The sequence below is a fragment of the Curcuma longa genome, chromosome 21 (assembly GCF_044706935.1).
Source record: "Curcuma longa cultivar G26 ecotype Majalengka, Jawa Barat chromosome 21, ITB_CL_G26_1.1, whole genome shotgun sequence".
NCBI lineage: Eukaryota > Viridiplantae > Streptophyta > Magnoliopsida > Zingiberales > Zingiberaceae > Curcuma > Curcuma longa.
In genome coordinates, this window is record NC_133881.1 from 1926900 (window position 1) to 1943923 (window position 17024).

The 17024-nt window shown below is 38.0% G+C and overlaps 2 protein-coding genes and 1 pseudogene across 4 annotated transcripts; all 3 read right to left on the bottom strand.

Annotated features, from left to right (window-relative positions):
- Positions 1 to 964: 964 nt before the first annotated feature.
- LOC141814947 (protein TRANSPARENT TESTA GLABRA 1-like) lies at positions 965 to 8543 on the bottom strand. Of its 3 annotated transcripts, none has more exons than XM_074702906.1 (2): positions 7464 to 8522; positions 965 to 984 (listed from the first exon to the last, which is right to left on the bottom strand). In XM_074702906.1, exon 1 carries the CDS (start codon positions 8520 to 8522, stop codon positions 7482 to 7484), a length of 1041 nt encoding a protein of 346 aa, XP_074559007.1. In that variant the 3' UTR covers positions 965 to 984; positions 7464 to 7481. The 3 variants fall into 3 exon arrangements, with proteins under 3 accessions (XP_074559007.1, XP_074559006.1, XP_074559008.1); XM_074702905.1 differs by lacking the exon at positions 965 to 984 and adding an exon at positions 5096 to 5287; XM_074702907.1 differs by lacking the exon at positions 965 to 984 and adding an exon at positions 7040 to 7241 and having other exon boundaries at positions 7464 to 8543.
- Positions 8544 to 10465: 1922 nt separating this feature from the next.
- On the bottom strand, positions 10466 to 12014 carry LOC141814945 (B3 domain-containing protein Os03g0120900-like). The gene is made up of 2 exons (XM_074702903.1): positions 11813 to 12014; positions 10466 to 11742 (listed from the first exon to the last, which is right to left on the bottom strand). The coding sequence occupies exon 2, from the start codon at positions 11668 to 11670 to the stop codon at positions 10561 to 10563; it is 1110 nt and encodes a 369-aa protein (XP_074559004.1). The 5' UTR covers positions 11671 to 11742; positions 11813 to 12014; the 3' UTR covers positions 10466 to 10560.
- A 2274-nt stretch (positions 12015 to 14288) lies between these two features.
- LOC141814944 (uncharacterized) lies at positions 14289 to 16458 on the bottom strand (annotated as a pseudogene).
- Positions 16459 to 17024: the final 566 nt, after the last annotated feature.

The window sequence follows — 17024 nt, forward strand, 5'->3', positions numbered from 1 at the left end:
ACTAGTTCTTATGAAGCATGCTATGATTTTATTTTATTTTCCAAGAAAATGAGAATTCACAAAAAAAAAGGTGAAGTTGATATTTTGATTCCTTGCTATTGCACATCCTCTTAATTAAGCTACTTACTTATTAATTGGAAAGCTTCCCGATATGATTGAGACACTTCTCCTAATATGCAAATGATTTAGTGGCTACCAATTTTTTGGAGTTGATAAATCTAAAAAGTTATTGAAAGGTATTATGAAATAAACAAATATATAAATAAATAATATATATATTTCCCATGAACAATTTCGAAGGAAAATAAAAAAAAAAACCAGGGGGAAAAAAGTCTAAAACAAACAAGGAGAATTGGAAAGCTAAGCAAGCCCAGAACTAATATTGTAATATAGTGAATGATAATGTTTTGAATCGGTCCAAGTGAAAATTCAATAAATAAAAAAATTATGAAAAATTGAGCTACTATTATTCAAATCTAGTTTAAAAAAACGTAACCATTCAAATCAGACTCACAGTTTAAAGGGCAAACATGAAGCACGTTATTTAATCTTCTATGGGCTATAATGTATGCATGCTACTTCAACAACAAAAGTAAAAAGATTTAAACTACATATGAAGCTCCATTGTTTATTGTAACTTCTGTGAAACCCATGATTTGATCCATCTTAAACGAACAAATGTGACAACATAATTCACTCAATCGATATGATGAGTTGATGACCAGTCAAACGGGGTTTACATTTCTTATCTGAAGTAGAGAAATACAAGCTATGCATGATAGGCCAACAAACAGCAATCTAGTAAATGCAGAATACTACTTATCCATCTAGTTACATACAAGCTTTAGCAGATGTGGTTGAGAAGATCATACATATCTTACAAATCGAAGAGTAAGAGCATAAACCTGGTTCTGACATTTACATGCGACGACAATCAGCTCCCAGATGACAAAAAGTCAGTGAGCTGTCCAGTCGGCTCTGAACCTGTAAAGGGATGGAAAACAGCCATAAATAGGATATATGGCTAAATCTATCATCTCTGACCTCTAAGGAGATAAAGAGCTAACTTTGCAAACCAAAACTTATAATTTTATCTACACAAGCTGTAAGATTGGTTATATGAGCAAATAACAATGAGATTTTGTTAAATAATCCATTTACATAGAAAAGCAGGTGAAAATTCTTGCATCTCTCTAGAATAAAGCTTGTTAACTTTCATATGAAAAGCCTCTACGACCCATAGAGCTTGTTAGCTTCCGAGGTGTACATTATTCAAATCTTTCAGAAGCCTTGCACAGATTATTTTTAATCAAACAACTAAAATTGGCTTTATTCATAGAATGCATAGTCAGAACATGTTGATGGAAAGTTGCCAGATCCAAATATTTATATTACCATAGTTAAAGCAGATCGATTTCTCAATGCTAGATATTATTCATGCAGTTATCCAAAATAGAATCATGCAGTTCCTTCTTGTTGTTATTGCATCGTATCATCAGGGCAATTTTTGAATTCTGTACCATTGTACCGTATACAGACCACCATTTACTAAGTAGTATGTTAGGAGGGTTCCTATCACAGGACCTTCCAGGCTCAGATGATGTGCCAAGACAGCAGCCAGTAATATCTCAGACACATCAGAAAGGCAAGAAGATCCAAAGCATGAAGATGTATCCATAGCATGGGGAGAGGAAAGTGGGTGTATCATCAAAGATGCTGGAAAATTGTAGAGGGAAAGACAATATATATGGTCATTATTGTATTTCCATCTCAAAGTCAGTCTGATGTTCAAAGATAGTGAATAATTATAGAGGGAAAGGCAGATGTGTGTGCATATGGATATAATGTGGTCATTACCATTTTTCCAACCCATAACTTGGTATTGATATCTTGAGTTGTTATATCATTGGGAAAAAGGACCTAGTTGTAAATTTTAAAATTGGTTGGAAATTAAAAATAGCAGCCGAACCCTTCTTTCCCATGGTTGACCCTTTCTTCTTCCTCTCCTTTTTATGATTGCCCTAACCCTAATTTTTCCCCCAATCAACATTCACCACCCTCAAACCCTCCGTCGCACATCGTGGTCGTTGAACGCCCTTGTAGCTAGCATTGTCGTCGTCACGCTACCATCATCACATCGCCAACGCCCCACGGCGAAAACCCTTCCATTTGAGGTGGATTTTTTTTGCTTGTCTCCCTTTTAACTATCTTGTGCATGATTAAACCTACCCAATATATAATGATTTTCAATGACTTGAAAAGAGTTGCATAATGTCTGTTCTTTGTCTTGTGAACAAATCATAGCTAGTTCTATCATTGAGCCAACAACAAGTGGCTAAAGGCTAAGGCAATCATATCTGATTCTTGTAAATTATTTTAGCTATCTTTTTCTTCTCTGCAGTTTTTAAATTCATCACGTTTTCTTGCCTATTGATGATGCGCAAGCATCATGCATGCAGTGAACTTGATGTCCAATATTTAAAATATAACATGCTTGAAATTTCTGATCCTACATTTGAGCTTCAAAGAGAAGAGCATTTGAAGTCTCAAATGGGCCATACCCTTATTTTAGACAATCTTGTTAGAACAAAGGGAACAAGTGAAGTTGCTTGAGATTATTTTGTAGATTCAATTATTATATGATTTTGGATGGACCATCGTTAGGTTAGGTTTCCCATATGATGAGTTATAAACAAATCAACTATATTTTAGTGATAACATAGGAGAACTTAAGATAGTTCCTTAAAGAGAACATAAACTCTTATGAGAATTTTAAGAGGGTAAATAACAAAGAAATTTTTGTTGAAGTAGTTATCTAAAATCGATAATATGGGAGAGCTTCGGCTCAACACTTGTAAGAAGTGTGTAACTTCCCAACCAAGTTAATAAAGAAATGAGGGTAACCCTTATGTCATCGAACTTTGGTTATAAAGATATAAGATTATTTATGCTAGATTGATAATAAAATAACTCTCTATAAATGTAGAACATTTGCTCCGTACTTTAAAAAGAGCTTTTGAGTCATTTTGGCGTGTTCATTGGCTTCGGCCAAATTGAGAAAAATTTTCCTCATTGGGATGAATTGCGGATCGTTCACCCTATTCGTATATGAGGCACCTTACGGGATGGATTGCAGGTCGTTCATCCTATTTTCATGTGAAATATTTTTCGGGTGGATTGTGGGTTGTTCACCCTATCTATGTCTGTATAGATGCATACTTACGATGTCATTTCATTACAGGTGGATTGCAGGTCGTTCACTTTGCTATATGATGTATCTTTTTCAAGTGGATTGCAGGTCGCTCACTTTGATATTTTTCATTTATACATGATGTGTTTGTATTAGGTGAAATGCAGGATCGTTCACCTTTACTGAAACGACACCTTCTGGACGAGTATATTGCACGTCGTTCACCCACTCAATAAATCATATTGAGTTGTTGAATAAAATAAGACAATAATAAAAATTGATGATATTAATTAAGAAGGGAATAAAAGACGAATGACATGAAAAAGATAAACGATAAATGATGTTGTTGCCTCTTTAATAATATTTTCATGCACGTCTTTCGTATCTCCACTTTGCACTTTGTACTCATTTTCCTTTTTCCTTTGACCTCCAGATTCGCAGATTTGAGACGATTTTCAAGTTTGATCAATAAAGTTGGAGATTATTCAGAAATACTCAACAATAGTTATGGAGATGGTTTCTACAGAGTCCATTAAGTTTACTTCATTTGCATAGTTGACTACTTATACATTTTGTTATTTTCGACATTGTTCATTTCATTATCTGCACGAGGTCAGTTGTTAGTCATGTCATGGTATGATAGAGTCAGATTTTGGGGTCGAACATTGTCTGCATCATTGAATAAAGTATTGCATATTTATGTTCGTACAATGTGTATACCCTTGTTGAATATTATTTATGGATTTTGATGCAAGAATGAATATTGTCCGAGCAAGGAGGCTAACTTCCATATGGGATGAAGGTCTCCGGATCGTGACATGAGTTCTCTAATGGAACAAGCATTGCAGTGCCGGAAGAAGGTTGGAAATCCATAAGGACTCAATAAGAGACCTCACCGAGGGATTATCCAACACCCATGCAGAAACTTGATTGTCATGGTCTCATCCCAATCTGACACCAACAGACCCAAATTAAACATAACAGTTGTTATAGATCCCACATAAGCATGTGGCTCAGTAGCACTACATAAACTACTAACCAATGCAACTCTGATGACATATTTTCTGAAGTTGAAGCATGATGTTGATGAACAAATAAATTAATGGACGGTACACATTACCAGTCAAGATTTAAAAAACAAGTATAAACTAGTAAACATTCCTTAGGATCATAATGTACAACCTGATACGAATGGTACATATTGATCTGATGAGGAAAAACACTTGAACGACCCAATTTTAGGTGCTTCGTGTGTGCATTGGACAATCTTCCTCGAGTGCTACTTCCTTCTTGTACTGGCAGATATATTACCAACAGGTAGCTTCATTAGCTACTGTCCAATTTGTGTGTGTGTGTGTGTGTATATATATATATATATATATATATATGGTATAAAAAAATTAAGCTGTTTTTTTACTCAAATTCTCCCCTCATGTCATCATATCTACAATCCAGTGAATGTCCACTCTAGTCTTCTATTGACTCTGCTTCATTATGCCTTGCTATTGCTCGATTGGTTTCAGGTATGGCTTTTATCATATTTTTGGTTTCTTGATGCTGGATTTCATCTCAGCAAGATCTTATTTTCCACTTTTTCTCATCGCCCAGATATGCATATTTCCATTGTCAATGGTACTGACATTCTCTTTTCATCATGCAAAGAATCAATTCACACCCTTGCTCCTCACACTAAATAATGTTTGTAGTCTTGTAGGTTCCTAAACTTACTGTTAGTTATCTTTCAATAAGCTATTTCACTTCAATTTTCTATAAATTATCTCACCAAATTATTTACTACTTTCTAATCTTCTTACCGTATTACTTAGGTATGCAAACAAAGATGATAGCTGGAAGTGGAACTTTATAAGAACACCAGATTCAAATGGATAAGAATTTACCATCGTTAAAAGAAAACTTTCTTAAATTCACAACATACCTCAAGATTGCTCATCTACAATTCTTGAGCATCACATATGAAGAAATACAATATGGAGACACTAATGCCAGGTTCATGTGTAGGATAACTCACTGGATCAAATATATGAACTGGAGGTGTAGCTCGTTCCAGAATCTAAAATTTCACTTTCAGTATGCTACCTAAGATAACCCAAATTATTTGGGGGAAAAAATCAGAATTAATGAAAATAGAAACAAGAAACTCATGGAAATTAGTCAAAAGAAAAAAAAATGAAACCTCCAATAAAACAATCAGATTTAATTGAAACCTGAAAGCAGTACGAGATAAACATATATAATTATTACAGAAAGACACGTGAATGTGAAAATTGAGAAATGTAACCTGTTTTTTGGAATGTTTCTCACCAAAATCAAAACAAAAATGAAGAACAAATTCAAGAACCAAAAGAGAACAGGAGAGGTACATAACTAATTTTAAAAGTGGAAAGTCAAAGGAATGGAATAATTAATAAAAGATCACAAGAGAAAGAAAAATCTTTAGGTTAGACAAAATGCTTAAGCCCACCTATTCGTTTACTTGCACAAAAGCTTGGGTTTAGTCAATATAACTAATCATTAAACAACCAATCAAACCTATGATTGACAGGACAAACTGCAGGAGCAAGCTTGTTCCATCTTTCTCTAAGACAAATCTATATGATTTTGGTGGACGCCCAGTACAGAACAATTAAAACTGTAATGAAAACAGTTGAAATGTTTTATTTTGAAAAGCAATGGAAAAGGATGGATTTCTTGCCCTCCTGAAGAGACTCAGCTGAATGTTTCACCTTATAAATGTGACTAAAACAATTGTCTCCAACTTTTTTATGAATCAAGATTCTGTCTTATACAAGATATTAGCTTTGAAAATATTATTGCAAATTTATTCTGGATCATCTCTCCTATATGAAAGAAATGGAGAACTTCAGATTTGGACAAAGATAAAATGATGACAGAAAATCAAATCTGAATTGTATCATAGCTTCTTTAGATAAGCTATCCAAGACTTTTGGCTATCAGCATCTAAACAATTCCAGGTTGCAGAAGCCAAGTTAAATATTGAGATCAATATCCAGTTTGTTGCATTTTGTTGTTTTGACTCAATTTAGTTGGCATGTAATAATATATTTGTGGACTAATGAGATTGATTAATTACCATCAGAACATTAAAGTGTAAATAAAAACCAAATCCAATTCAATTAATTGATAGGTAATAAGAAAACCAGCAGTAAACAGAAGGCTGTTGCCTGAAATAAAAGATTAAGATACATTTATCTAAAACTAATCATCTCTGCCTGTTGGCTACTGCTTTCTAGTTGTTTCTCAGATTTGAACCTAAATGTACTTCATCAAACTATTTGAAGCATATGGGTGACCATATTACTGGTAAAAACAACTCAAAACACATGAACTTCAATGGCGTCCAATAACCTTTTCCTCCTACTCATTAAATAAGAGAACTCTGTCATTTTCCTACAACTCTCCTATGTAATGTTACTAAAAGTGACTTAAAAGATTAAATATCAACAGAGGTATAGTCTTTATATCTATATAGCTGACCCAAATTAGTTGGGACTAACGTAGCCTGCTCTTATAGTTCATATTTTCCTACAGAAGTCATAATCACATTCACATTCAGAAGCAGGTGCCAGTTATGTGGCATGATACTGTAATCTATTAAAGTTCGTGTATCGGTGTTGAACAAACCAAAAAAGCTTTGATGGCCAGCTTCAATTCAGTAGTGTGATTGCTGTTGTCCTCTTTCCTACAAAAATCACATTGGCAGCCACATTCAAGACTAGGCAACAATTATGCAGTATGAAACCTATTATTGTTTCTAAAAGCTGGCATGGCTGCGTTCAACAAACAAAAAAACTCCTCAATGGCATGATTGAATTGCAAAAGTTAAGTAGCACTTGTTCACTTGTTTTGTATAGCTTATGAGGATACATTGGAGTTCCATTGAATACCCAGATCCATTTATTCCCACCCACAAATAGATACAGGGATTAGGGTACTTTGGAATCAGTAATCTCACGTAGAACTGGGAACCAAGGCGTTTCTGTTGAACCTTGGATCTTCACAATTGGAGCTCCTGGTGAAACGAGAGGATTTATGATTTGCCACAGGAAAAAAAAAACTCACATCTTTACTCACTTTCAAATGGAAACATAACTGACAGTAGCACTTGTATGTTAATCTAATTGTTCCTCGGAGAAATGGCAACAAGAATTTGCAATTTGTTGAAGTAGAGAACGGAGAAATGAAGCTTGAAAGTCGGGAAATATAAAAATCGGGGATGCGTCGTGAAGCATACCTTTTAGGTTTTCACTATTCAGACCCTAAGCAGCTGCACCTTATTGGCGAAGGCGATTCCAATCCAATCAGGGTGTGCAGCAGACCACTGAAGCTGGTTGATTTCCGAGCCAGCTGGGTAGACCAGAACTGGATCTATGCCCTCTGGAGCTACTGCGGTGGTCGCCGCCGTCGAGGAGCCACTAACTGCTGCGGCCGCCGGCAATTCCCAGATCAGCGCCTGACCATCATCCCCCGCGGAGCAAATATGCCGCGCGGCCTGCGGCGCCCAAGCGATGGCGTTGACGCTGGCGCGGTGTTTCTGAAGCTCGGCAACGGGGGCGGTAGGGGAGCGGATGTCAAGCACGACGACGCGGTTGCTATCCATCATGGTGACGGCCATGTAGCAGCGGTCAATCTTGTTCCAGGCGAGGCGGAGGAGGGGAGTGTCGGGACGAGGGCTCTCGTAGATAATGGTAGAGTGCTCCTTGTCGCGGAGGTCGAAGATGCGGACAGATCCGTCGGCAGAGACGGAGGCAAAGACGCCGGCCTCGCCCCAGGCAATGTCATACACCTCCTTATCGTGGGCGATGAGCTGCGTCTCGATGGCGCCGCGGTCGACGTCCCAAATCGTGCAGGTGGTGTCGATGGAGCAGGTGCCGATGCGGCGGGGCTCGAGGTCGTTCCAGTCGAAGGAGGTGAGGGGCGCGCAGTATCCGCTGGACTTGCTGCTGTCGAGAAGGGAGCGTAGGTCGGTGGCGTCGGGGCCGACGTGCCAGAGTCGGAGCGAGTCGGAGGCGGAGGCTAGGAGAGGGATTGTGTGGGGGTGGAACATGAGCTTGGTGGGAGGGTAAGGGTGGTCGAAGGAGAGAGCCGGCTCGGGGCGGAAGGCGAGGGCGTCGTCGTCGAAGCCTACCAGTTCGACGCGGTTGCCATACTCCTCCAAGAATGAGCCCAGGGCGAGACGCGGAGAGGAGGCGGCGGCGGCGGAAGAGGAGAAGGCCATGGCGTAGACTGGGTGCGGCGAGTCGAGGGTGAAGACATTAGGGTTCAGCGGGGACTCCTGAGCTTTGCTCTCCATTTCTTCCGCTTCCTCTTCTTCCTCTTCCACTCTCCCTATAAATATACTTTTCATATAGCGACAGGAAGTTGGGAATTAGACAAATATATTTTTTTTATTTTTTATTTTCATTTTATTATTATCTCTATAAATATTCATAATTAATGGTGTGGATTAATTTGATGAGATAGCACGTGCGTTGAGAAAGTCAATTTGAATAGTCAAGCATCACTTAATAATATTCAAAGCGTGAGTGCTCCCGTTGACTTAGAAACGCATAAGCACACACAATATGGCGGTAGGACATCCAAGTTGTCATTCAAATACTTACGATTCGATCTTCAACCATGACGTATTTATAGAAATTTTACTCCAAATGAGAATCGCAATCAAAGGATATTGGGCATCTGTGTTGACTGCTGCATGTGCTTTCCGATTTTCCTTGATAACCGATGGGAAACTTTGGAACAGACTGATCATCTCAGGAATTGAGTCAATACCACTAACTGAGATAATCAAATTTTTTTTTTACATAAGCACGCACATGGCTGAGAAAATTCTAGAACCATGACTAAGTCAACCGAGAGATGTACCGGAAGAAAAATCCTACTTTTCAAATAAAAAATAAATAAACTAAATATTATGCATATTATTTAGGCCATTTATATGTTTGGATAATTAGGTTATCTAGGATTTAAAAAAATAAATTTATTTTTTTTAATTATAATTAATCTATAATAATTTTTTTTTAGGATCATCTAAGTGGTTGGGCTTGAGGCTGAGGCCTTTTGGGCCTCCCCTAAGGTCTGGCCATGATCAACATTGCCTAAGCATTAGGGATCGACCAATAATCCTTATCCAAATCACATTAACTTAAAAATGTTCATACTTATTTGTTCAACTAGATTTATCAAAATGCTTCTTGCACCTTACAGAACTTGTCTACTTGAAGTTTTCAAAATAAGCTCACCCTTTGTTTATCAAATGCAAAAGGATGAGCTATACCTTAAAGACCATGTAAGGAATGAGTATCAGATTAATTATGTTGTTTGGCCAATAAGCATCAGATTAGTGGTTCAGAGTAGTAAAACAGTTTGTTTTGAGTATATGTAACTGCTAATTACTATATTGAATATCCCAGTTATTGTTAATCAGAGTATACTGCATGATTAATTGCATCAAATATATAGATCAATGCTTTTGTTTTCAGTATGTATAATCAACTAGCTAGTTACTGATTAAATAATCCTCTTTTTATTTCTATAAAATATTTCTAGCAATGCAGTTTAGGTTGTGAAAACTAAAACTAAATAAAAGGTCAACTTTATGCTTAATTAGAGAGGAACAACATATAAAGATCATGTTCAGCCAAAAAATGAACTAAAAAACACATAAGCCAGCTGAAGCATCAATGCATTTTTCAGAAGCTTAATTAGATATCATTACATCAACATGAAGTATTTACTAAAGATTGATTAGGGACTTACATACTTTCCACAATATATAATGCTCTCACAAGACCATCATATGCCATTGTCATCAGAAATGAGATAGATATTCATAGTGCATGAACACAAAGACTAGTATATATAATAACAAGCTAAGCAGATTACTTAAGAGGAAATATTGAAGTATGTATAAAGCAAGAACTTGTTCTCCAAAAGCATATGATTATTCGTGGAAAGAAACTAGGCAACTTAAACAAACAGTGTAGTCATATATATTTCAATAGCTTTAAGCTTCATAAATATTATGTTCAGTAATCTTCAGAAGCAGAAGAACATTAAAAGAAAGCACGGTGAAATGAAGTTTATGATGAAGGAAAAAGGTGATATTTTGAAATGGTCTTCTTCTGCCATCTCTCTATGAATCTTCTGTGCATTCATTAATTCCTTTCTAGTGGAGTATATGCAATGTATTTAATTAGAACAGAATATATATATTTGTTTAGCTTTTTTTAGTTAATTAATGTTCAGCATCTGAATTGCTCATGAGGATGATGCATACATTTGTATAATCTAATTACGTTGTCTTCTCATCGATCGTCTCCTGTTCTTCTTCACAAGTCAAGATCCAATGTCAAGTGGTGTTCTTCGTGCGCCAACGACGACGACGAGGCTTGCGAGGGCTCCTCAAGGAACGGGATGAATCGCTGCGTAAAAGTCGACAACCGCGGTGTTGTAGTACTGCTAGTCGCTGATAGATCGCCGAGGAATCGGCCGGCCGCAGTATTGCAGGCGCCGTCAGATTCGGCGCAGGAGTCGAGGTTGACTCCGAACAGCCTCACGCGCTTGCCAGCCGCCGCCGCCTGGTTCCGACCCAGCGGAAGGGAATTGAGAGCCACCGGTGGGACCCCGAGCTGCGGTTGCGGTGTCCGTGGCGGACCGCCTGCAACCATCGAAGACCCGCCGATAAAGAGAAAATGATGGGGCGAGGTCGGGTATCCGTACGGAGACACCTGGTGGTGGTGGTCGTGAGCAGCTGCTGCCGGAGGGACGAAGAATCGGGCGCCGTCGCCCCAGAGTGCAAGTTGCTGCCTCGTTGCCAAGGAAGTCACCCTCGCGAAGGAGGGCGGCAGGCGGGGGATCCGGCCGTAGTGGTGCTGATTCTCGGGGCGTCGGCGCTGCCAGTCGATGTAGAGGTTTCCCCTGTCGCCAGGGTCGTCTCCGACGCCGCGGCCGAAGGAGACGACGTCCCCGGCGTCCAGGCACTTCTCCTTCACGAAGCGGCTCCAGCCCTTGGTCATCACGTAGCTCTGGCTGCTGTTCCAGTAGGAGTAGCGGAAGCGCCACGACCTCCCCGTCCGGTCCTCGAAGCTCAGCAGCATCCCTTTCTCGTCGCTCGCCAAATTCAGCGGGAAGTACTTCTCCGCGTGCTGCTTCGGGATCACCAGCCTGTTCAGCTTCCCCACGTCGCTCGGCGTCACCACCTTGTCGAACATGTGCTCCTTATTCTCCAAGAACAAGCTATTAGCGCTCTCTTGCTCGGCCCGACCGGCTACACCGGCGGTTGTTGGACCGACGACCTGCCATCGGAGAGCCGCAGAAGAGGAGGAAGCATATGGACATGGTTGTAAACTATTAGTAACCAAGGAAGGATCACGCTTCGACTCCTGATCCTTGATCATGTAAAAGCCATCTGATCTTGCTCTCGAAGTAGTGAACTCCATCGACAATTGAGATCAGTAAAGTGATGCTCTTGCTGTTGACTAGTGACTATAATTCATCTTCCATGTGAATTTCTGTACAATCTTCATATGATCAGGAAAGGAATTGCATACGAAAAGGGGGGAGAGGAAACTAAATTGATACCTTGAGCTTTGACTTCTGAGGGAGAGGTAGAAATTAAATTAGTTGCAGCTGGGAAAGAGAGAATCATGGAAACATATATACGGTCTGCTTGGCTTTGTTTCTGCTTCCTTCCTAGCTTTGCCTCTGCCAATCCATGAAGGTTCCCATGAGAAGGGTGTATTATTGTTGCCTCACTGCAAACCAAACAGGAATAATAGAGATGGACGATGGAGAGAGAGAGAGGAAAGTAAGAGAGTAATAGTAGGTTCGTTCTTTAAAAGGGAGTGCAAGAGAGGGGAGTGTAGGGAGGATATGAGCCCATGAGTTTTCTGGTTGCATTCATGTGAGCTTGTCCTTTTCATCTCAGCAAGTGTTCAGACACAGAGCTGTGCCAAACCCCTAAGACAGGCCAGTTCCTAAATCCTTCCCTTGCCATCTCTTCCATCATTTCTCTTACTTAATTACTTTGATCATAAAAGATGGAATTGTAATATAATTAATTAAGCTAGTAAGTGATGAGCTAGAAACAATTAAGTACAGATGATTGTTGGAATTAGGGTTTGACAAAGGAATGAATTGACTTTTATCAGTTTTGGACTGTTCAGAGAGAGGTACTGAAAGGAGACAATGGAGGATTTCTCTTTATCCTAACGACCTGACTCCGATCCTTCCTTGCCTGCCCCAAATACATGGGGGAGGGAAAGATTCCTAAGGCCTGAATAATGTTTTTTTTTGTGTTTTGGACAATTAAAGAAATATTAATTAATGGTCTACACAACTTAGTGTTTGCTATGATCCAGACATAATAAATAAGTAAAACTTTACTGTATATATAATTTAGTCATCACTCATTCTTTCATTCATCTGTGGTGTTTGGTCACCCTTACAGTAACATGCACATTCTTCGAGCTAAAAACTTTCAAATGGTGCAGATAAGAACAATAATTTTTTGAGGGGGGCATGGCCCTTAAGATGAAAGGCTGGCTAGCTAGCTACCTCATGGGGGACTCTCTCTCTCTCTCTCTCTCTGTAGATCGCATTCTCCTTTCATATACTGAATTGTACATACTAGCATCAATGTAATAGCAGCATCATTAAGAGGTATATATAATGCCCATTAAATGTTTCCCTTCAGAAAATAATGCCCATTCAATGAGCCAAAATGACCCTATGTATAGCTAGTTAGGACTGAGGACCACACTCCTTAATGATTCTCTGATGAACTTTAGTTTCTTCAACTCTTCCAGTTCTAGTGAGTGCATTAGGATCCCCCCACTTGTCGCCTCCCCCTTATTCCTTCTAGTAGAACTCCACTCATCTCCTGGCATGGTCTCGTGCAGCCCCTTTATTTAATTTGTCTCTAATTCACTTATCGAGTCAATCTAGATCACTACAAAAAAACAGGGTATTTGCGACGAATTTTGCGACGAAAAAATAAAAAATTTTCGTCGCAAACTATATTTGCGACGAAAATGGCGACAAAAATTTTTTCGTTCCGAACAGCGTGTCGCAAGACCTGGCGACGAAAAAATTCAAATTCGTTGCTAATTTTGCGACGAATTTATAATTCGTTGCAAAATTCGTCGCAAATATTTGCGACGAAACTATATTTTCGTTCCAAAAAATTGCAACGAAAATAATATTTCGTCGCCAAATTTGCGACGTAAAACTTATTTGTCGCTAAAATTCGCGTCCCCGAACCAAAAAACTGCAATAAAAAAAGATCATATTCGCGACGAATTCACTGTTTTCGTCGCCAAATTGGCGACGAAAAAAGTTAATTCGTCGCCAATTTGGCGACGAATTCAGTAATTCGTCACCAAATTTGCGACGAATCTGAATTCGTCGCAATTTGGCGACGAAAACAGTGAATTCGTTGCCAAATTTGGCGACGAACTTATTCGTCGCCAAATTTGGCGACGAAAACAGTGATTCGTCGCCAAATTTGGCGAAAATTCAGTGAATTCGTCGCAAATTTGGCGACGAATTCACTTTTTTCGTCGCCAATTTTACGATATCAACAGTATATATTTTCGATATTTTGGCGACGAAACCCTGTTTCGTCGCAAAGTTCGTCGCAAAACAAAAAAAAAATTCACAGGAACAATCTGTTTTTACGATATATGAATCCTGTTTACAATAATAGATCCACAAATCATTCCAAACTCATAATCACAAATACATCCACACACATAATCACAAACACATCCATAAATATAATCACATCCTACTTAAACATCCATATAAACACATCCTAATGATCAAACAATACAAAACATTTCCAAATATAAACATAACATCCAAATGATCATAATATACATAACATCCAAATGTAAGAAACTCCAAATATAGCAACTACAATGTATCAACTCATCCAAACTTCAAATGTATCAAACATAACGTTCCATGGAGTCAAAAAATGACGGTGGAAAAACCCTTTCTAAATTGCACAAAATGATTGGAATATTTTTCTCTAAACTCTCCATGTGTGAATGTCTCAAAACTGTTGAGCAAAGATCGTGAAGGAAAATACTTAACTCTGAAATTGCAGCCCAGACAAAATTTGGTAACAGCTCTTTAAATGCAATAGGAATAAGTCTTTCCATGAATATATGACAATCATGACTTTTCATACCAATTAATTTGCATTCATTCATATCAACACATCTTCCAATATTAGAGACATAACCATCTGGAAATTTCAAAGATTTTAGCCATTCACAAACAATACGTCTCTGCTCTCTATTTAATGTATAAATTGCCTTTGGCTTTGGCCCCCTACTATTTTCATCGACATCAAGACTGGGTCTTTTACAAATCAGTCGCATATCTTTTCTTGCATTCAAATTATCTTTTGTTTTTCCAGGGATATCCATGACTGTATTTATCAGATTATCAAAAACATTTTTCTCAATATGCATCACATCTAGATTATGATGTAGTAAATGACTGTACCAGTATGGTAGCTCCCAAAATATACTCCGTTTAGTCCATTTATGTGTGCTCCCATATTCATAAGGTGTACCATGTGGATCTTCAATAACAGAAGGAAAGTTATAAACTCTGTACCAAAGCTGTTGACCTGATAATCTCATTGGTGGAGGTGTTCTTTCAACTCTATTTTTAGTGAATTCATCTTTATTCCTTCTGAATTTATGATTTGCTGGTAAAAATTGTCTATGACAATCAAAATAACTCGCCTTCCTTCCATATTTCAATCTGAATGATTTTGATCTCTCCATACATATTGGACATCCTAAAATTCCTGCGGTAGACCATCCTGATAACATGCCATAAGCCGGAAAATCATTTATCGTCCAAAGCAGTGCAGCCTTCATTACAAACATCTTATTAGTATGAATATCATATGTAGGAAAACCATCATTCCATAATTGTTTCAGCTCTGCAATCAGTGGTTGCATATAAACATCAATTAACTTTTTCGGATTTTGAGGACCAGGCACAACCAATGTTAAAAACATATATTCTGTTTTCATACACATCCCAGGTGGCAGATTATACGGAGTTAATATAACTGGCCAACAAGAATAATTTCTTCCTGATTTACCAAATGGAGCAAATCCATCAGCACATAGACCCAATCTTATATTCCGAATTTCCTTTGCAAAATCAGGATATGTTCTATCAAAATGTTTCCATGCCTCTCCATCTGATGGATGACACATTAGACCATTTTCTGTTTGATGATTTGCATGCCAAGTCATGTGTTCAGCAGTAACTTCTGATGCATAGAGTCTTTGTAACCTAGGAGTCAAAGGCAAATAAAATAGCTGACTATATGCTTTACGTCGTTGTTGAGGCTTATTGATTCTCTTATACCTACTTTGATTACAGAATTTGCATACATCTGCATCTTGATCTTCTCCCCAGTATATCATACAACCATCTCGGCAAGCATCAATCCTTTCCACTGGAAGACCTAAGTCTTTCACAAGTTTTTTCATACTGTAAAAATCAGTAGGCAAGTTGTGATCACGCGGAAGTGCCTCTCCCATAACTTGAACAAAATCATTAAAACAATCTTCAGACACATTATGATCTGTCTTAACATTCAATAGTCTTGCAGTGACAGATAATTTAGTGTGAGTGTCACAACCAGCCCACAAAGGTTCATCTGCAACACTTAACATTTCTTGAAATTGTTGGTATCCCTCAGTATTTAAATTTTCATAAACATTTTGTTCTTGTACCCCCTCCAATGGTGATGGATAAGCAGAAAATATTTGTTCATCTGTTGGAGGACAACTAGAACTTGCAAAACTCGGATCAGAAAATATATTATGACCTCCTGCACTCTGATATGGATTAAATTGATAATTATAACCACTTTGATCAGCACTACCTGACACTTGTATATTTTGTCCATAATATTCCTCGTCAGGTATAAATGGTTCACCATGAGATGTCCAATTATAATAATTCGGAGTAAACCCAAATCTACACAGATGTTCGCGAACTTTGTCACATTGTAAAAATTTACCATTATGACATTTTCTACAAGGACATCTTATCTTTTCTCCATCCATAAATTCAACATGAGTACAAGCAAATTCTAGAAATTGTTCCATTCCAATAATAAACTCATCAGTTAAACCTTTACGGTTAGGTTTATTCTTTCTATACATCCAACCTCTTTCATTCTGCATATTTCCTGTTTTCAATTTATTCAATTGTTAAACAAAATAATAGCATGTAAACACTATCATAATGAAGCATCAATTTATTCACGGTGTGGAAAAAATTAATGAAGCTATCATTCATAGGACAAAGTTGAGATAGATAGAGGAATAACTAAAATATATCTATATAATTTAATTTAATTAGACATAAGCAAGAAACTATAAGGACATCTATTTACCATTAGTTGAAATAAACAGTAATATCTGTATATCACACATTACAATCCTTAAGGTTACAACCTTATGGTTAACTACACCAAGTTGAAAAATTTAAGAATGTTCTTACATGAAAAACATCTATTTTCCAAGTTACAACCTTATGGTTAACTACACATCTATTTTCCAAGTTTTCATCCTTCCATGTAAAAACAACAAAGTTGAGCAAGAAATTAACAAAACTGTGATTTCTAGCTTAAGTTGGCCAAAACTGTAAAAACTACATGCATCTATCACACATTACACTCCTGCAGCCGGCCAAAGTTGGCCACAACCAGTGGTCCCCCGGCAGTCAGCGGCCCGCCGCCGGCGAACAG

Excerpts from the sequence above, each read along its gene's own strand:
- LOC141814947 (XM_074702906.1), bottom strand. The coding sequence starts at position 8,522 with ATGGAGAGCAAAGCTCAGGAGTCCCCGCTGAACCCTAATGTCTTCACC.
- LOC141814945 (XM_074702903.1), bottom strand. The coding sequence starts at position 11,670 with ATGGAGTTCACTACTTCGAGAGCAAGATCAGATGGCTTTTACATGATC.